This window comes from Eptatretus burgeri, chromosome 12, assembly GCF_056783735.1.
Source record: "Eptatretus burgeri isolate ZD-2024b chromosome 12, Ebu_testis_v1, whole genome shotgun sequence".
Classification (NCBI taxonomy): Eukaryota; Metazoa; Chordata; class Myxini; order Myxiniformes; family Myxinidae; genus Eptatretus; species Eptatretus burgeri.
Window position 1 is genome coordinate 66,786,811 of NC_140972.1, and position 21,271 is coordinate 66,808,081.

Here is a 21,271-nt window from a genome sequence, read left to right on the forward strand (position 1 = left end):
CCCTCGGCTGCATCCGATCCGGAAAGGGGATCCGATCCGGTTCGGACAAGGCGTATCGAGGGCGTGGTTCCCCGGTGGTTAAATCGCGTGGTTAATTAGGTAACCCGATTCACTCATAGACGGGAGGACCCAAGGCCACGCGGTTGAGTTATTAGCGTCCACGGTCGGTTAAGCGACCCGCGGCGTCACGGAATTATCCGTGAGCGATGGCCTACAATTCCGGGGAGTCTAGTGAGAATTGACGTAGCTTTTCCCACCTCGTAGTCTTCTCACCCGACCCCGCAACAATATTTTCTAAGTACAAAAAGGGCATAACTGTGAGAAACTGACGAAACACCATAAAACTCGAACTTGTTCTGTAACTTATCATAATAAAGCCATATACCAAGTTTCAGTTTAACATGTTAAAGGATATGGGGGGGGGAAAAAAAAAGTCTGAAAAACCACAGGTGGGTCGGAAGGACAGACGGAGAGCAAGCCTATAGTCCCCTCCGGTGAAACTGGTAGTGGACTTATAAACAACATATGGCTTTTGTGAATCCCTGACAGTTTCTGATAGTGTTTGCATACCTCAAGCCTCGTGTCAGCACAATACATATCCCAGATCTTCCTTTTCCGCAAATCAATACCACGGCCAGGGTACTGTCACAACAACATCATTAAAGGATAAAGTAAATAACAACATTAAAAAAATGGAATATTTGCAGGTTTTCAGTCATGGTTGTTTACAATGAAATAAATAAAAAGGTTACAAATAGAGTACTTACACCTTCGCGAGTGAGTATGTGAACAAGGAGGCCGTTTCCACAACCAAGGTCCACAAAACATTCGCGTCTGTTTTCCCTGCTTGTTATCGTGCCATCTCCTGCCCACAGAACCTGCCAGTGTCAATAGTAATCACCATACATCCCATTACACAGACCTAAGTGGTCCTGATCCCAACAGTATACCATTAGATTTTGCATCCTCTCCGATTTTCACAAAATGGTGATCCTAAAAACAATGCCTTTTTTGGATACATAGTCGAGGCTCAAGGAAGAGCTCTAGATCAGAGGAGCACACTGAATAGATCATGACGTAACAGGCAAACAGGATGCAAAACACGCATGCATGGAGAAAGAAACTCCAAGGAGGGAAAACTGGAAAATTAGGAGGGATTTGGGTGGGGATTAACGAGGGTAGAAAAGATCATGGTTTTGGATTGGGGATGATGGTATACAGCTGTCTTGAAGACATGGAGGTAAGAATGAGATTGAAAAGGATGTGGAAGTTGGTTCTACAGGTGGGGGGGGGGGGGAAGAGGAACAAATGAGTGGAGGTGAGCAGTGATCCTGGATTTAGGAAGTTTTACCACAAGAGGGTTGATGGTGGACCATGTGAGCCCTGAAGAAACCTGAAGAAAAGAGGGTGGGGGTGGGACAAAGCACGGAAAGAGCAGAGGGTTGCAGGACCAGAAAGGAGGCGGGAGAAGAGAGAGACCACCGACCTGTGTGTGATGGTGAAGTGACAGACCCATAGACTCAGCTTCAGCACGGGAAATTCCAATGATCTTGAAGGCCTTGGTTTCCATAGCATTAAGCTGAGCAAGATGTGAGGCAGAGGAGTCAACCCAGAGGGGAGAGCAGTACTCCAGCAAGCTGCGGATGAAGGCCTTGTAGGTGAATAGGAGTTTACGTCAGCCAAGGAAAGACTTTCTACTCGGAGGATGCCCAGTCGGTGGCTGGCATTGGAGGCCAACATTGAAATGTGGTTTGCCCAAGAAAGATCATGGCTGATAGTGAGACCCAGTGATAGTGAGCCTTCTGTTGTATTCATACATATCTTTCAACCATTGCTAAAAATACCTTTCATGCACAGTTTTTATAGGTTGAAGAATACAAATTTGTATAAATGTATATATTACCGATTAAAAAAATGGAGATTGCCAAATACAACACAAATACAACATTCCTGTACATTCAGACATTCTTTTGACTGTAGCGTTTGACCATGGCATTAAAGCATGAAAATCCACGAAACAATGTCGTTTCCGTACAATTTCCAAACTGATAATTGAATGCCTAATCTTGGTTCAATATAGTAAAATACACACAAGTAAAAAAAGGCAAAACTATCCTTGTAAGTCAATATTAACACGAGTAGGCATTAAATAATGCAGCGCCTGGCCGGGGTGTGTGCGCATACTATATATATTACACACGAGGTCTGTCTAAAAAGTATATTGAAATCACAGCTTGTCCCCTTCAAAATAGTTTCCCTCCAGTCTCACACAATTGTCCATCCTCTTCTTCCACACTTCAATGCACCCCCGGAATCCTCTGAGCTCCGTCATCACGGCCCTTTTAACGACATCCACATCAGGAAATCAGGTCCCCTTGATAAACCCCCTTGAGCTTGGGGAATAGTAAAAAATCACAAGGGGCAAAGTCTGGCGAATACGGGGGTTGATCCAGAGTTGGCACGTTCCTCTCCGCCAGAAATTTTCGGATGCTCAGTGCAGTGAGCAGGCGTTGTCATGGTGGAGCATCCAGGCATTGTTCTCCCACAGATCCCTCCTCTTGTCCCAGACTGATCTCATGAGGCGCCGGAGGATCTCCTTGTACATGTATCGATTCACTGTTTGGCCCTGTGGTAGAAACTCGAAGTGGACGATGCCCTTGATGTCAAAAAAACGCGATGAGCATCACCTTGACTTTCGACTTTGACATCCTTGCTTTCTTTGGTCTTGGTGATGCCGGACTTTTCCACTGACGACTCTGCCGTTCGGTTTTGGGATCGTATTCGAATATACACGATTCATCGCCAGTAATGACTCTCCCGAGCAGGTCTGGATAGTCCTCGAGGCGCTCGATAATGTCTTGACAGACAGTGACTCTTTGCTGTTTCTGGTCCTCGGACAACAGCTTGGGGACCATCTTTGTGTATACCTTACGCATTTCGAGATTTTCAGTGATGATGCTCCAGACAGTGTCCTTGTTGATGGAAAGTAATTCAGCAATCATCCGTACCGTGAGTCGACGATCTGCGCGCACCATCTGCTTCACACGCTCAATGTTGTCCGCCGTTCTGCTCGTTGAAGGTCTTCCAGACCGGGGATAGTCTTCAACCTCCTCCTGTCCCTCTTTGAACCTCTTGTGTCATTCAAATGCATGAGTACGTGACATCGTTTCTTCCCCGTAGACTTGCTGCAGCATTGTGAAGGATTCGGAAGGTGTTTTGCCAAGCTTGGCAAGAAACTTCAGATTGGCTCTCTGCTCACAACTCATAGCGCGACGACTCAGACCAGACAACGTGTAAAGCATGGCCTGTAAAAAAAAAAAAAAAAAAAATAAATCACACAATGAGCGCAGTCAACCATCACCAATCACATATATATTGCTGGAATGTTGCGAAAGACTGTGACGCAACCCGTTCATTCAAGTTGTGTAAGTGGAGCACACAGCAGGCTCAGTCCAGTTACTTTTTAGACGGACCTCGTATACATATGTATCTTCTTCTTCTTCTTCTTCTTCTTCTTTCGGCTGCTCCCGTTAGGGGTCGCCACAGCGGATCATCCGTATGATCCGCATAGTGATTTGGCACATGTTTTACGCCGGATGCCCTTCCTGACGCAACCCTGGTCACCTCTTACGACACAGGGATATGGTACACCTATTTTTTTAACCGGGGTATACAACGGCCCAGTATACTGGTACTCATTTCGCCGACCTCGGAAGAATGACAGGCTGAGTCAACCCCTCTTCTTCTTCTTCTTCTTTCGGCTGCTCCCGTTAGTGTTCGCCACAGTGGATCATCCATATGATCCGCATAGTGATTTGGCACATGTTTTACGCCGGATGCCCTTCCTGACGCAACCCTGGTCACCTCTTACAACACAGGGATCTGGTACACCTATTTTAACCAGGGTATACACCGGCCCAGTACACTGGTACTCATTTCGCCGACCTCGGAAGGATGACAGGTTGAGTCAACCCCCTGGTGTATTAATTCAGTGGCCCAAAAGGGGCTAGAACTCAGGACCTTTTGGATCCCAAGCCGCTGCCCTAACCACTGCGCCAACACCAGGCTCCTCGTATACATATATGTATATATGTACATATTGTTTCGGGCTGGCGGGGTCAGATGAGAAGACCACAAGGTGGGAGAAGCGACGTTGATTCCCACCAGACTCCCCGGAATTGAAGGCCATCGCTCACGGATAAATCCGTGACACGGCGGGTCGCTTAACCGACCGTGGATGCCAATAACTCAACCGTGTGACCTCAGGTCCTCCTGACTATGGAATGAGGTTACCTAATTAACCACGCGGTTTAGCCACCAAATACCACGACCTCAGTACGCCTTGTCCGAACCGGATCACTCTACCGTATCGGATAACCTTTCTGGATCGGATGCAGCTGAGCGACACTGCCAAGGACGTATTGGCGAGAAAGAACGGACCGTTGGGATTCGAACCATGGTTGACCAATGAGGGAAAAAGACAAAGGCGAGCTGGGAACATTTCTACAACAATTATTTATTTACAGCAAGCGAGGAAGAGCATGTGGCACAACAAAGGTTTATTGGGTATGTAACGCAGGGAAAGAAGAGAGGGGTGTGGGGGGGGGGGTGCGACAATTATACAAGCAACTTACTAAAGCAGACACAGTACACACGGCGTGAGATTATTCACGGTAACAACAATAAAATATTGTTGCGAATTCGCGCCCGTCGGCGTGCGGACGGCCGCGTAACTCGAATCGCGGCACGTCGCGCACCGGGCGGACAATTCTGTCGTGACCCTCTCGGAACAACGCCGGGAGCTAGTCATGGGTGGGGGTTTAACCCCACCACGACCGTGCCAATTGCCCACCCGTGCAGGATAGGGTTGCTCGCCAAATTTGATCTACCTAAGTACCTGCGCGGATGGTCGACCAGGCGATCGTACCACGCCACAGGCCGACTCCGGACACGAACCGCTTAAGCGGTCCGTTCCGTGCTACAGTGATAACCGAGTGGTGTTATCGTCGGCCTTGACGGTCCGATTAATTACTGGGATGTTGCACCTACTACGAACCCCTTTCCGTGATGCAAGATGGAGGGTCAATAGAGAAAAGACAAAGCGAAATGGGCACAGTTCAACAAGCAAGCATTTTATTCACACGCACACACAGACAAGCACGTAAGGCACGTATTTCCAGCCATACACAATCAAAATGCACATAAAGCAATTAAAACAAAATAAACGATGCAGAGCTACAACCGAATACGCGTACACACGGCAACACTTAAGCAGTTCTACTTTACGAGACACGGCGCCACAAGATCCATCCAAAAACCCCAAAGAAAAGAAAGAAGTCGCGACTTCCCTTTGGCTGGTGAGTCCCTCTCCCGCGACCGTCAGCGTGGTGACGCCTGGCCCCGACCTCTCTCGCGGCCGGCGAACCCTCTCCGGCACTCCCCGTCCGGACGCACAGGTCCACCTCACAACGGGCGCCGCCGCGTCTCCCGTCCGTGCCTTCGTGACAGGGCCGCTCGCCAAGGCGTGGGCACAGGACCTCTTCGTGAAGACCAACTCTCCACAAAAACCAACCGAACCACCAGCCAAGACGAAGAGGAAGAAAAAACGCTCGCTGCACCCGCTCGTATCCGTCTTTTATCGCCCGGGGCTCCGCCCTTCGCCCCGCCCCGTTCTCGGCTTCACCTTCCTTCCAGAGGGTTCCTGAAAAAGGGCGTTCCCTCACGCTTTCCCTCCACCCCGCTGCGTCCGGGGGCCGAGGGAGTCAGTTTTTGGCTCGGAGCCAGAGAATTATTCCCCCAAAAAGAGGCCCCACCTTTACATGACCTCTGACCTTTGACCTGCATCGCTCTTCCTCCACTCCAAAGCGCGGGGAAGTCAGACGGGAAAAACAGGCGGGAAAAGCCCACCGAGCATCCTTGTTGGTTTTTGTTTGTTCCTCCGCGGAGATCGTAACCGCACGGAGCCTGTTGAATGGCGAGTGGTGAGGATGTGGTAGCGTAGATGGTGGAGGTGGCGTGGTTGCAATGTGGTTGGTGCTGTGATGGGGATGGCGTGGTTGTTGAAATGTTGTGTGTTTGAAATAAAAGATAGAAAAAGAAAACCGCCTAACTCAAAGGATCGCAGCCCGAATGGATCACATAAATTCCCTCTATACAACGGGTTTGGGCTAACTACACATGTACTTAGAGATATCTCACCTACGGGCCCTTTATGGTGTAATGCGAATTTCCACAGCCGTAACACTATCTTCTTCAGGCTTACTTAACAGACAGGCACCAGCACACTCAGACATACACACAGACAAAGAAGAAACCCCAATGAAGAAAAAGGACTTTGCAGCCAGGGAGGGAGGGGGTTGAGGTTATAGTTTTCGGTACCTGTGTGTTTCTGGGGAGGGATGCTCCGTGGTGTGGTACCCGACAATAGCTGCGTTGTTCTGGCCATACCCGCACATGTGGAGATCGTGTTCCGAACAGGAGCTTGAGTGGAGAAGGGAGGAGTCCAGAGGGCGGAGGTGGAGCAGTAGGTGGGACAAGGCAGGAGGTGGTTCGTCGAAGCGAGACATGGGCGAAGTCGAGGACAGGAGACACAGCGTGAAACACACACACTCCCTACACGTAGGATTTCTCCGTGTTTTATAGAGCCCGGAGGATGGGGGAGGGCCATGCCGAATCCGATGTCATCGCCCGAGTCATCCTGAGCCGGGTTTCGGCCAGACGCCGGTATAGCCCACCCACCTGGGTGCAAAAGCGCACGTGACACGCCGCACATGTCTGGCCTCGTGTGTGGAAGCTCAAAGCGCCAGTCTACTCCATAGTGCACGTTGCGATTTTGCCTCAGAAGTGATCATTGGGGAGGGTACCGTGGGTTGTCATGCTGTGGTAAGCGAGATGAGGGGCAAGCGAGGCAGATTTACCTCAGGAGTGAAAAGAGGAAGAGTGGGAAGTGGAATGGAGGGAAAACGATTTAATAAACCTAATAGCCCATCGCAACGCACTCCCTTGTCCTCCCATACACAAAAGGAAGGGGTCTATCTGCACGTATATTAATGGCATAACTGACTCGGGACAACTATCCGTTGTATGTATGCGGTTCCGAGAACCGCAACAATATATATTGTTGCGGTTCTCTGGTGGCGAGAACGACTACTAGGTGGAGAAAGCTATGTGTCTCCACAAGACTCCCCGGAATTGTAGGCCATCGCTCCGGATAATTCCGTGACGCGGCGGGTCGCTGAACCGACCGTGGTTGCCAATATTTCAACCGCGTCGCGTAGGGTCTATTTGTCTATAACCAATTTACCTAATTAACCACGCCCTCGGCACGTCTTGCTCGAACCGGGTCACTCTACCAACTGCGGTAGAGTTCCAACTACCGACTACCAACTCCGGTTCGGGTGCAGCCGAGCGGAAACTGCCAAAGCCGTGCCGGCTGGGATGAGTGGATTATCGGGGATAAAACCGCGTCTAAACTCAGATCCGAACCATGCTGGGCCAATGCAAGAAGGGACCGAAACGGACTGGGAACATTTCTGTGATTATTTGTTTACAGTAAATGAAGACACAAATCAAGACTTAACGCAAATATGCAAGCAAGGAATATTTACAATGATCCAAAAACACTTATTCAGTTCTACTTAAAGACGGGCCCACACGCAGACACACACACAAATGAAAAGAAACCCAGAGTTCTTTATTGGACCCTTGCAGAGGAGAGAGACAAGCTGGGGGTCAGAGTTCGGATGGGGACCTGGCTGTTGGAGAAAGGGGGTACTCCATGCTGCGGCACCTGGCAATGGTCGCTGGTTTGGTCCCCAGTCACACATGTGGGACTCGAGGTTCGTGGCGGAGCTCGGGAAGTGAATGGCCGGGGTCCACGGAGGGGAGTCGGGGTCGCTCTTTCCTTCCTTGTGGAGGGCCAGCAGAGACATGTTCGCCGCCTCGACGACCTTCTGCTCAACCCCCATGACAGCCCTCGGAACAACCACTGGTACCACCCCTTTGTAACAGCAAAAACCCCTTTCATGACAGAAAAACCCACCAAAACTCCGCTCTCAGAGAGTGCTCAGGAATTTATGGACCTCAGCAAGGAAGGGCCTTGGTGAACACACCTCGCTGTCCGCCTTTGATTGGATAGGGTCCCACGGCATACCTTTCCGGGGCGGAGTTTCAGCCTTGTTTGGAGAAAGCCGACCCTCCCCTCCGCGAGTGTTCAAGAAAGGTCGTGGTGGTGAAACTGCCTCGAACATCCTCGGGAATCCGTCTCAGGCAAAGGTGCGTTGTGGCCCGCGAACCGAGTGCTGCAAGCGCGATGGTATCGTGGATCGTAATGGGCCGAGGGGTCATGCAGATGGGATGGTTGTTAGATGTAATAACCGAACTAAAAGAAATCGCAACGCACGCCTTTGATTCTCCCACCAGACAAAAGGAAGGGGATCTGACTACATGTACTTAACGGAATAACTGACTTTTGGGACATCTGTATGTTGAATGCATATGGTTTCCAGATCCGTAACAATATATTGTTGTGGTTGAGGAAATTCGCAAACCACCATTCAGGTCCCGTAGGTGAGATATCTCTGTATGTACATGTGTAGTTAGCCCCAAACCCGTTGTTTAGAGGGAATAAATGTCATTCATTCGGGCTGCGACCCTTTAAGATAGCTGTTTTTCTGTTCTATCTTTATTTTGAACCAACCACGTCTCAACCGCCATCACACAACAACCACCAACCGCAACGTCGCTTCACAACAACAACGCCAACAGCCACGGCCTTTACCTTCACAACCCGCTCTCGCAACCATCGCATCACCGCCATTCCAAGCGTCGCCATGGCCATCACCGCCACAATAAACCCTCCACCACCTTCGCCTCTCCTTCTGCGGCCATTCCCGCACCGCTTGTGAACGCCGAGCGTCAGGCTGTCCTGGCCTCGTGCGGGACGCGCGCCGAGCCTCAGGTGCAAAAAGCGGCCTTTCCGAGGAGAAGTCAGATCAGGAATGATTCACGCCCACTTTTCCTCCGTCCAATGGGCGAGCGTGGCTCCGCCCCCGAGCCCATCCTGATCCGAAAATCTGCATATGGCTTCTCCTGCTGCACTATAAAGCGCCGAGCGCGGGACAAATTCAGTCAGTTTCTGTTTCGGGCTCGAGTTGGAGAGGTGTGGCGGCGGCGAAGTGTGGCAGCAGCAGTCAAGACGGGTCTGGAGGAGAGCCGGTCTGTCAGGGTTCGGAGTCTGTCGGGGAGCTGCAGAGAGGGGAAGCCGGGAACGCGGTCGAGGTCGCTCGTCGCGGGACCCAAGCAAGCCAGCTATCCTCTTTCCCCAGAGCATCAACAACCCCCCCCCCCTGTTTCCCCCCGTGCTGAGATAGTGCGAAAAGGGGGCCCCGTTCCCACCCCATTCCAAGCAGTGCCAACGAAACTCGCAGAGGAGCGCGGAGTCGGGGCACCGCCGCCATTTTGCGGCTCATCACAAGACGGGTAGGCTCCACGCGGTTTCGGCCCCAGGCTCGTCTGCCCCCTTGTCGTTGAGGGTGGCCCTTTTTCTTTTGCTTTGGAGTATATGTGTTATCGGCGCCGTCTGTAAAGTAAAACTGTGTAAGTGTTGCCGTGTGCTCGCGCAGTCGGTAGTAGATCTGCATTGTTGTGTTCCTTTTGTTACATTTGCTTTTGGTGCATAATTGTTGTAATTGTATACGTGTGCTTTCCGTTTGCCGCGGAATATATGTGCCTTATGTTGAACTGTTTTTTCCCGTTTCGCTTCGTCTTTTCTTTAATTGAATCTCCATCTTACTTCACGTAAAGGGTTGGTCGTGGGCTAAATATGCCCGATAATTAATCAGAACCGTCGAGGTTGACGATAACACCGCTCGGTTATCCCGATAGTACGGAACGGGTCGCTTAAAGTGGCCCGTGTCCGAAGTCGACCTGCGGCGAGGTGCGATCGCCCGGTCTACCCTCCGTGTGGGTACTTAGGTAGGTCGAATTTGGCGAACAACCCTATCCCACGCGGGGGGCCGATTGGCACGATCGTAGTGAGGCCGAAAGGCCCACCCGTGACTAGTTCCCGGCGTTAGTCCGAGAGGGTCACGACGGAATTGTCCGTCCGGTGGGCGACGTGCTACGATTCGAGTTACGTGGCCGCTCGCACGCCGGCGGGCGTGAATTCGCAACAATATATATCCATTCCAGGATATCTGAAAACGAACGATGCACTGTATATTAAAGTAAAAAAAACACACACACACACACACACACACACGCCAATAACCTCTCCAGTCCGTTTGGCAATGGGCAAGGCTAACTACCATTTTCTTATCTACTTTAACATGGCAGAAATAGCTGTGTTATGCTATTATGCAGTTAATTTATGACAAATCGTATTTTTTATTAGACCATTTGCCCTTTCGCTCATATAATTGATCATTTCAAGTATGCCGATATGGTCCAACGCACATGATCTCTTCCTTCCTGTCAACCCCCACCCCACCACCCCTCCCCCCCCCCTCCTTGAATATGGTCTGCCCACATTCACTATGCATCATCACAGCTGTTCATATCCCGTATAACCCCAGAACCCAATTGTATGGAGAACAGGCCAGAAGTAAAAAACATGAAATTGCACAATGTTACATGTGATTTTCAACCAAATAATATGGTATAATGCGTTCGTGAATGTGTCCATGCTGTGACTGTTGCAAAGGACAAACACCGTATAAGAAAGTGAATAAATTGTTGCAAATGAACACATCCACGAGCTTAGATGTTATGCATTATTAAAGCTGCACATTTCCTGACTCTTCCAATACATTATGGTGATGTTGTATATTTTAAATTAGAGTTTCAATGCAGTATATCTCAATTCTGAAATACCAAAGAGCTTTAAAAGTCAGAGTACTTGTATTTTTAGGGATATAACTACAAAGCATAATGCTGGGATCCCAGGTTCAAATTCCACATTCAGTGTTGAATTGTTTATTACCGACTAGTGTGCTTGGCATTCATGCAAAATCATCAAATTCTCCAAATGTTATTGTTCCACATGCCATATATGTCCAAGCTATATGAGCCTTATACCACCATTAAAAACAAAAACACAAACCTTTAATCTTTATTCAGGTATCAATAAAGAGCTCCAGTATGACACGATGCCTTGGAGGTATGCACACTTGACTTTAAGTTGCATGGCACAGGTGGTTTCACATGCACATCAATGTGCGCATCGTCCATCGGAAGGACATCAAGCCAAGTTCCGATGTTGTCTTTCGCAAAGAGTAGGTGAGTTATCACTGCCACCTTCAGTCGAATGTCAAAATATTCCCAAGTCAATCCCATAAGAACAAGGGAATGATTGGGGCTGTTCCGGTTGTAGTCCTAATAGCAGTGGTAGAACATTAAAGAGCTTCAAGATTGTCTAAGGTCAAAAGAGATTCAAAAAGGAAAGTTTCCAAAGTGACCATAAAGCCATAATGTTTTATTTTTTGAATTTTACTCGAGTTAACATACATGACAAGCAACAAAATCAATTACATTTTGTCCAACTAAAAAACACACCATTAGATATGTAGCAATTGCAACATCTTCAAAAACAAACTTCTCTGGGTCAGTAACTTCAGGCCAAACCTAAACAGAGCACACAAATAACAATTAGCATAAAGTACAGTTTCATGGTGAGTTCACTCAACTACAGAAGCATGACAGTACATCAAATAATTATTACTACTAAAGCAAATGGTGCCAAGGTGCTTCAGCAAGTTCAAAGATTAAACAAACCCCCTCAAAAAGGTATTTTGAAATGGATCAGAAGAACTATTTTTGTGAATGTGAAGCATGTATAATGATAGTTTCTAAATTGGTGTGAGAAATGCAACATCGTCGAGATACACAGTCGCCTACCTTTACCAGCTGCTTGTACTTCATCTTCAGTTCCTGGTAGAGCAGTGCATACTTCTCAATCGGTAGTAAGGAAAGCGATTCAGGGAATTCCCGCCTCTGTGTGTTCTCTCCTTTGAATGCCTGCACCATCCATTTGCAGAGTTGGGGAAGCAGCCGATCCAATAACCATGGTATGGACGGAATCCCGACCCCATTTGCCTTCCAGTCATGGCTGTCAAGTAGCCACAAAGTAAGGCACCTGCAAAATGGTCGTGGTGGGCAGACTATTTCCCATGAGAGAAGTAAACAACCAAGATGAAAACTTTTCTTTAATTTATGAGATAACACATTTTAATTTGAATTATAAAGATTAATAAGCACATAAAAATTGACACCATGATACATGTGCCCCCATATCAAAACCCCCGAGATACTTTGTTGATTTGTACACCGTCAGTCAATGGACATGATATTCTTATAATAAGTTCACCGAAATATCGTCACATGTTCAATGCTAATGTGAAAAGGATGCGATGCACCTTTGGTGAATTGAATTGCCAGTGGATGAAATTTTTTCCATGTTTCACATGGACAATTAAAAATAATGGAATGTAGGCCCACATTTAATGAACTAGTACACCCACTCCCTATGGGGACAGCAGTAAGGGTCATGTTATTATCCCCTCTGAGATATATAGATTACAGTAGATCTAGGCTTGGACCTCAAGAACATTGTGTTTCCTCCCTTTCAGTTTATTGTTAAACATCAGTAGCAAGTGTTTAAAAATGTTAGAAGAAACAGAGCAATCAGAGATTGCAGACCCTCACCAGGACTTGTTTTGTGTGGTGTATTTTGTGTGGTGTTTGTGTACTGATGTGTTACATTATTAAAAGAAACATAACGAGAAATGCCACTTTATAACTGCTGATAGTGATGATCAGGTACCAAGACATGGCCCTTTGATTGGACACCTGACCCTGACCCATGACATATATTACTATTCAATTGAATTCAGAATGGGATTAAAATTAATTCAATTCAAATCAAATGGAAGACCAAATAGGTACAGTCCTGCATTGGAGTCATCAGAAGGAAACCAAACACGCAAAAAGAAAAGATGAAGTCATCAGGAGGAACCTGGATAACATTTGGGTTTCAGTCGCAACTCCTTTACCCTCAAACCCATCCAGGTGCAGCCAAGTGAGCCTTTGCAGAAAAATTTCTGCAATAATTCATTTCGCCTTAGAGAGACAGATAACTATTCAAAAAAAACAACAAAAAAAAAAACACATTCAAAATAATTATATACTTCTGACCACCAGACCACATGTCCAATCAGGTTGAAATTTAAAACATGTATTTTGGATCACTACCAGATCATAATTGTGAAGTTGCACATCGATTAATGAAGCGGTTCAAGAGAAAGATTTTTTTTTAAGATTTTCGCTCAATCCAGTATGGCTGCCAGACCACATGACCTATTATTCGTGAATATTCTGGTATCCCCGAGGCTTGGGAAACATTTGTGTCAAGTTTCCGCTCGATCTGCCCAGTCGTTCTGAAAAAGATTTCAATGGGTTTTAGGGTAAATCCAATATGGCTGCCAAGCAATGTGACCTTTGACATGTGTGAATGTTTTGTTCCTCATGAATAAAGAGTCAAATGTATAAAGCTTTGCTTCAATCTGTTCAGCCATTTCAGAGAAGAATATTTTTGAAGGTAAAGAAAAAAAAAAACAACAATATGGCTGCTGAATCACATGACCGATGACATCATCAATTTTTTTTCTTTTCTGGACCAATTCATCCCGAGATAACCCTCAAATATTTTCATACTGATCGGTTGTAGCATTCTACATCTGCAATTATGACGTCACAACGAAGCCATCTAAGACGTCATTAAAAAAAACAACAACAACACTTATTCCCCATGTGCCAAGTTTCAATTTTTTCCGTGGTGCGGTTTCAGAGATACAGAGGTCCAAAGTTTTTCCAACATGACTGCCACACCACATGACCTATGACGTCATAATTATCATTCAACCATTCTACATGAGTAGTCGCTCCTAAGGTGAAAATTGTCTCAATCCGACAAGCAGTTGCGGAGAAAAACACTAAAGTTATGTGCAGACAAACAAATAAACAACAAAATCAACTGACCAAAATACGTGAAAAATCTTTGTTTTGCAAGTAACAAACAAATTGAATCAAAGTCAATTCCCTCCCCTCTGGTGAGAGTAATTATTTGTGTTTGTGCTTTATAATATTTTTTTTAACTTCTGGTTGGGGTGTCCCACAAAACGCTACAATAAGTTATTTATACATGTTAACACAGTGTTCGTTCAAGGAGGAAAACCCTCATGGGGAGGGGGGAGGATATTATTGGTACAATATTGTTTTGTAATAACATTAATATTATGCTATTATCACAAGTGTTGTTATTCATTCCACCACCGAAGTTGGAAGGAGGTTGTTTTCAACCGTCTGTCTGTCTGTTTGTCTGTGTGCACAATATCTCAAAAGGTTGTGGACGGATTCGGATGAAACTTGGACAGGTTGGGTATGTGACAAGGGAGAATTGATTCAATTTTGCTGACGATCCGGATAAGAGAATTTTTTACTTTTTTAAATTATTCTTCACCATTGAGAGATGGGGCCAAAAACGATATACGAGGTGTGTTCAAAAAGTATCCAACCTTAATTTTTCGTGCGTAAACAAATGAAGCTCGGGAGGCGTGGTTTGGTGCACGTATGGAGGCGATCCTAATTTGTATGCGTGAATATTTTCCCGCGTGCAGAAGCTGTCAGTCGCTGACAGACCGCCGATGAGTGAGGAAGTGTAAGTGAGCGCCGTCGGATTTTCGTTTTTGACAAAATGACGGAAAAACTTGAATAACGCTACTGCATCAAATTTTGTGTAAAGCTTGGCGATTCCCAAGTGGAATGATCCGCAAGATTCAACAGGCCTTCGGGAACGAAGCAATGGGCACCACACAGATAAAAGAGTGGTACAACCGCTTCAAAGATGGTCGCACATCAGTGAAAAGTGAAGCACGTTCTGGTAGGCCCTCAACATCCCAAAATGAGATCGTCATTGACCAAGTGAGGACCCTGCTGATGCAGGATCGTCGAATCACGATCAGAGAACTTGCAGACGAGGCGGGCGTCAGCATTGGATCCGTTCATTCCATTGTGACTGAGGATTTGGGCTGAAGGAGAATCTCAGCGAAGTTCGTGCCAAAGCTGCTAACGATCGAGCAGAAGCAACTCCGTTTGGAGATCGCACAGGACATGCTGGAGACTGTGAACAGCGATCCCAACTTCTTCAACACAGTGATCACTGGCGATGAGACCTGGGTTTATGGGTACGACCCAGAAACCAAGTTCCAGTCATCACAATGGAAGCATCCGACATCCCTGAGGCCAAAAAAGCAAGGAAGGTCCGCAGCAATGTCAAAGTCATGCTGACCGTCTTCCTTGACTCCAGTAGCGTGGTTAATCACGAGTACACACCACACGGCACAACCATCACCAAAGAGTACTACCAAGAGGTACTGCGTCGCCTTCGTGACGCTGTGCGACGCAAACGGCCGGACCTGTGGGCAGCCGTCAATTGGCAGCTCCATCACGACAACGCACCCGCCCATTCTTCACATTTGATACAGAGTTTCCTGGCCAAACACAACACACCTGTGCTTCGTCAGGCTCCCTACTCTCCCGACATGGCTCCGTGTGACTTCTGGCTTTTTCCCAAGCTGAAAATGCCCCTGAAAGGGACCAGATTTCAGTCCAGAGAAGACATCATGCGGAATGCGACGGAACAGCTGCGCGCCATCCCAAAAGAGGCGTTCCAGCGCTGCTTCCGACAGTGGCAGAACCGTTGGGAGAAGTGTGTGGCAGCCCAAGGGGACTACTTTGAAGGAGATTAGTGTAAGTTCGTTGTATATGGATACGAGTATTTTTTTTTAATGAACAAAGGTCGGATACTTTTTGAACACACCTCGTATCGCAAGATATCTCAAAAATGTATTGGCTCGATATGTTCCACTGGATCAGGTGTTGTGTGGCGGAGGTATGCACTCAACTGAGTGCCTTTCTAGTTTCTTTTGTTATTAGAAGCGGCCTTGGAAAATGCCACGATTAGCTATCTCAGCATGAATACACACCTTGACACAGATTTCGCCCAATGCAGAAAACACCCTTGGGGAAGGGAGCAAATGAAGTTGTTACAACCTCCATCGTGTGCGACCCTTCGTCCTTCTGTCAAGTTTGATTAAGATTGGATAAGTAACAACCGAATGTATGAAGCAAACTACCCCCCAAAAAAGGAAATTTAAAACGCACCTGAAACGTGATCAAAAATACACATAGGCAGACAGACACCAAATTATATATTTTAGTATGATATACAAAACTCCTCCAATGCCGTTCTGTTTCTCAGAAAAACAGGTGAACAAATTTTTGTTTTTCCTCGCCCTGCCGGCCGACTCCCAAGACAAACAACACGGTGACATCTTTACCTGTTTCACTTCATTTATCTTTACACATTTTCTCAAGGACACCGGCACAGTTCTCAGTGAAAGGTAGTGGCTAGCACCAGACATGCACACTCAGTAATGACGACACCAGTCGTTTCTGCTGGAGCTTGAAAATAAAATCATATAAATTAAAAAAATAAAATACAGGATATACTATTGATTTTGTGACCTTCTGGTCTACTTCATTTTGTGTTTCACGAACAATGCAGGAACTATAATGCAGCCGAGAAACCGCATTACGAAGCATGGCTGAAAAACATAGGCCTTAGGAGATCACTACCTGGTCACATGATGCAAGGATACTGACTATACAAAACCCAGTAAATACCCACACCAGCACGTTGTTCGAACAAGTCAAACGATCGTTGGCTGATTCAACACAAACTTCTCATCGATTGAAATGTAACTACACAACGCTGCTGATGTATCTATCATTAGAGCACACGTCGAGCAAGAACAATCACATACACCAGCATAAAACTTTCATAACCATGCTTCCAGACTATTATCGGCTTGATTTAAAGCATTATTACCATAATAGCATCAAGTTGCCAATCCTGTTCCCAATATACTATATATATCCAGCTTAAACTAGTCCCGGACTATATGCGAGTAGCGAATGTAAATGTAAACAAGTCTGAAGACGACGATGGTTCACGAGCGGTATTTGACGATGTAGATTGTTTCAGAAGTCAAGGATGAGACAATGTGATAATGTTTGACCAAGTTGTAAAAATGATCAACATGATGTGGTACGGGTGACAGGTTATGAGCTGCAAAATGTCGAAAACCCGGTTTCGTTCAACAACTTTCAAAATTTGACCTTTGCATAACCTTTAAAGGTCACAAAACAATGTTGTGGACATTAAAATAAGGAAACAAGGATACGTGCTATAGCTTATTGGAGTTAGTTCATCGAAGAAGGTCGACAACCCAGTTCGATTCCCACAACTTTGAAAATTTGACCTTTGTGAACTTTAAAGGTCAAAGGTCAAGGATTATGACCTTTGGTGCAAAACTTCCTCTGGAACATTCCAGGAACAATACAACGTCATATAGGCTATATGGCATTTTGCACTCCTCGGATTATTTATCCATACTTTGATGAAATCAGCGTAAAAACAAACTTGAAGGGGGCGCCACGGGCAAGGTGTTCGAGATAGAGAAAAATGGTTTTAAGACTTTAGGTGGGGAATGACCTCAAGATTATGCATAAAAAAATATTGTCATCCTCGCTCTCAAAGTTTGGGCGGTCGTATGATTTTTATGTCAAAATTCGAAATTTTCTAAGTTCGTGACATTGTGACCTTGACCTTGGGACGAAAATGAAAAATCGAGCTCCGTGGGGCTATGCAGGTGCCATTGGGCTAACCAAATACCGAAAACCCAAGCCAGATTCGACAAACCCCCTAGGAGAAGATGCAAATTGGAATCGGCTAACCCCTAAAAACACAATTTGCAATTTTCTAAGTTCGTGACCTTGTGACGAAAATTAAAAAAAAAATTGAGCTCCTTGGGGCTATGCAGGTGCCATTGGGCTAACCAAATACCGAAACCCCCGTCAGATTCGACAAACCCCCTCGGAGAAGTTGCAAATTGAAATCGGCTACCCCCTAAAAACACATGTTTTTTGGGTGTGGCTCTGCCCATGATGGGCGCACCACGCCTATTCTCAGTAAAACACAACTAGATCATGATATAAACCTCCCACCAAAATTTTTATCAGGATCGGATCAAAACCCACGGAGCTATGCTCGGGACAGACAGACAGACAGACAGACAGACAGACAGACAGACAGACAGACAGCAATAACGAATATAGTGGTCGCTTATTTTTTTCGTGAAAATGTTTTTTCGTGACCCAATAGAAACAAGGGTTCTCTCTACAAGAAGTCTAATGCTTACCAAACATCATCAGCAGTGCACCCGACAGCATATACACAGCCAGTACTTGGACGTGGAACTCCAGCTTTGTCTGGCAGGATAGCAAAGCTGTAGAAAGTACTGTTCAGGAAATCTGCCAACATAAGCATTCATCTTTTATGAACGTTCTATAATGTAATGTACAAAAGGAGGGGCCAAAAGAAATAAATAAGAGGTTAGGAAAATAAGGTGCAGAAGGAGAAACTATGAACATATGGGGGGGTGGGGGGGGTGGATTGAGTCATACACTACCATTTCTCCAAAAAGAAAAAAAAAAAGAATTTTCAAGGTTGATGTGGACTTCTTCCATGAAGAATGAATTAAATACATTATTAAAAGGTACATTAATGAAAACCGACTTCGCAATTAGAACTTCCCAACCTCAGTCGAGTACCCAGGTCCGGTGTTACCCATCTTGCACTTGCCTTATTGGCAAATTCAATTTCAAATGAAGATGACGATTTCCACACTTCCAACATTGACATCAAAATGTTCCAAAATTTGATGCAAAATAATCCAGCAATTCTCCAAAATAGAAGCCGAAGCACACAATCTGTTATCACACTGCAGGCAGCCTCTGTTCTGTGGCCTCGGCCACTCTGTTGTAACCACCTTTCTTCCAGGTCGAACTCTCTCTGCCCTCCAACCTTTCCAAACAACTGCAGAATACACCTTCCAAGTAAAACTTCCAAAATTCAGACTGACTCCACGTCACAACTACTTTGTTCATCCTTTCTTCAGTCTGTGTAACTGCCTTCCTGATGATGCTCGAGCCCACTTTTCCCTCCAGGCCTTCAAGCATATGTATCATCGCCATCTCATACCTCCCTACCTCACTTTTCCATGATTCTTCGTTTTACAAAGAAAAAACAAGTTTGAATTGTGAACATACATCGTGGGAGTTCAATCGTACACCTCTCAGGTGAGCGAAAGCACGGACGACAGATAGTTTTGAAATCTGGAAATATTTCCATTGCATCAGAAAAAGAAACCAGGACACTTCACAAGAGCGAAGTTAGTTTCATAATCATCATTTGCGACTTAATTTTGCGTTGGGCATCGCCCAGCGCATTTAATTATTTTTTGAAAATAACAATTTTGAGAAAATGGGCTGAAAGGGCCGTTTCTTGGCCCAAAGGGCCGCAATCGCACTTTGGACTCAGTTAATGGCTGCATGCCTGGTGTTGGCTTAATGGTTAAGGAAGTGGGCTTGGGATCCTAGGGTCCTGAGTTCAAATCCCGCTCAGCTGTTGAATTAACACAGGTGGGGTTGACTCTGCCTGTCATCCTTCCGAGGTCGGCAAAATGAGTGCCAGCATGCTGGTGTCCTGTGTCGGAGTGGCGACCCGTCCAGGATTGTTCCCAATAGCCAAGGAGACTGCTTCGGCGGCACCAACGCTCTGCACAGAGTATGGTCCTAATGGATGGATGGATGGAATGGCTGCACATACGTGTCCAGTATATGCCTGTCAATTTTCATCAAATTCTGCTCACGAATAATGGAGAAATAGACGTTCAAATGAATTGTACGCAAGAAAAGAGAGAACATGAGCGGTGCTTACCCACGGGGTAAAAGATATAGAAGAAGAAAGTTGTTCAACACCAAGTCTTGGTTGAGTGACAGCAGTTGGTCGCATGAAAGAAATCTCAAGATTACTCACAAATTTTGAGCAATCTTTGAATCCAATACACCGTTAAAAAAAAAAAACCCAATCAAGTGAAAGGCATGTATCAACAGATTCTGCAGATGTCGCAAAATTTACTTCTGCTGAATCGACTTTCCACTTCACCAGCAACTTAATGACAGCAGCACATCATGTTGAGATGGCAAGCAACCTTGTTATACCCAGAATGTTTTCACCAGCATTGATATCACTTCCTGCTTAACTTAATCGGGGTAAACAATTGTAATTACACAAAGTTGCGGCATCAAACTTCTTTGTTTTAACGTTGTACACGTGAATTAAAAGTCCACGTCAACCACGAAGCACCCTCAAATAGAACAATGACGTGCTTTTACAACAAAATCATCCCCAGGTTGAGCTGGCAGAATGGCTTGGAGGAACGCACACTCACTTGTACGCTGTCTAGCCTGGGCTCAAATCTTGACCCAGCTATAAACTGCCATCCTGGTGTTACATAAGCAGGATGATTCATCAATGTGTGTGTTGTCTCTCACATGGACGTTAAACTGGGAGCTCCACCTGCCAGCATTTGTTGGTGGATGTTAAAAATCTCAAGGCGCCCTTTACGGAGAGTAGGCGAGCCATCACCAGCACCACGGCCAAATTACAAATTCCTGCCCAAACCAGCAGAAGGCACTGCATCAGCGGCACCCTCAGCCAATGATGCTTCCCCACAGCCACCTTGTGGTTCATACAAACGAAGAAGAAGATCCCCAGGTTAAGAAAATTAAAACTCTCAATGTAACCAAAGCTACATATTACATACAATACCTTAGGATGTGGCTGTAATCGTGGGGGATAAAACATCAGGACTGTCATTAATTTGTCAAGATACACACGTTTGAATCACAACTAACCTTTTATAATGAGTTCCTGTGATCGAGAAAACCTATTAGCATCTTTGGGCAACAATGTTCTTACAATCACTTCAAACAATGGCAAGGGACAAGAGTCGTCCATCTTCTTGTCTTTTGTATTAGACTCGTCAGGGGATAAAGCAGCCAATATGAAGCCAACATCTTCAATGGACAAGGTCAGGTTCCTTTCATCAGTCAGCCAACTTTTTAGGGCAGCTCGACTCGCCACCGCACCCTTGGCAACAACCACACAGCCACACAGGCGGTGGTTGAGGACATGTGGTTTATTTACCCAAACTCCCACAGCTTGCCACAGTTCCTCTGGAGGCTCATGTCCGTGTATCCACAGGCAGCAAGCTCCCAATTTCTCCCATCTCTGATCTTCCATCGTGTC

The 21,271-nt window shown here is 46.1% G+C and overlaps 1 protein-coding gene across 3 annotated transcripts in view; it reads right to left on the reverse strand.

The window, feature by feature from the left end:
• The window catches only part of TRMT44 (tRNA methyltransferase 44 homolog), a 48,170-nt gene that overhangs the window by 25,505 nt on the left and 1,394 nt on the right, over positions 1 to 21,271 (reverse strand). For 2 of the 3 annotated variants that reach the window (XM_085848339.1, XM_085848338.1), the window contains exons 2-7: positions 20,878 to 21,271; positions 18,318 to 18,429; positions 11,896 to 12,133; positions 11,554 to 11,622; positions 768 to 878; positions 571 to 642 (exon numbers count right to left, since the gene is read on the reverse strand). In XM_085848339.1, the coding sequence (XP_085704465.1) occupies positions 571 to 642; positions 768 to 878; positions 11,554 to 11,622; positions 11,896 to 12,133; positions 18,318 to 18,429; positions 20,878 to 21,265 (990 nt within the window). In that variant the 5' untranslated portion in view covers positions 21,266 to 21,271. The remainder of the gene's footprint in view (positions 1 to 570; positions 643 to 767; positions 879 to 11,553; positions 11,623 to 11,895; positions 12,134 to 18,317; positions 18,430 to 20,877) is intronic. The other variant, XM_085848340.1, reaches the window with a different exon arrangement.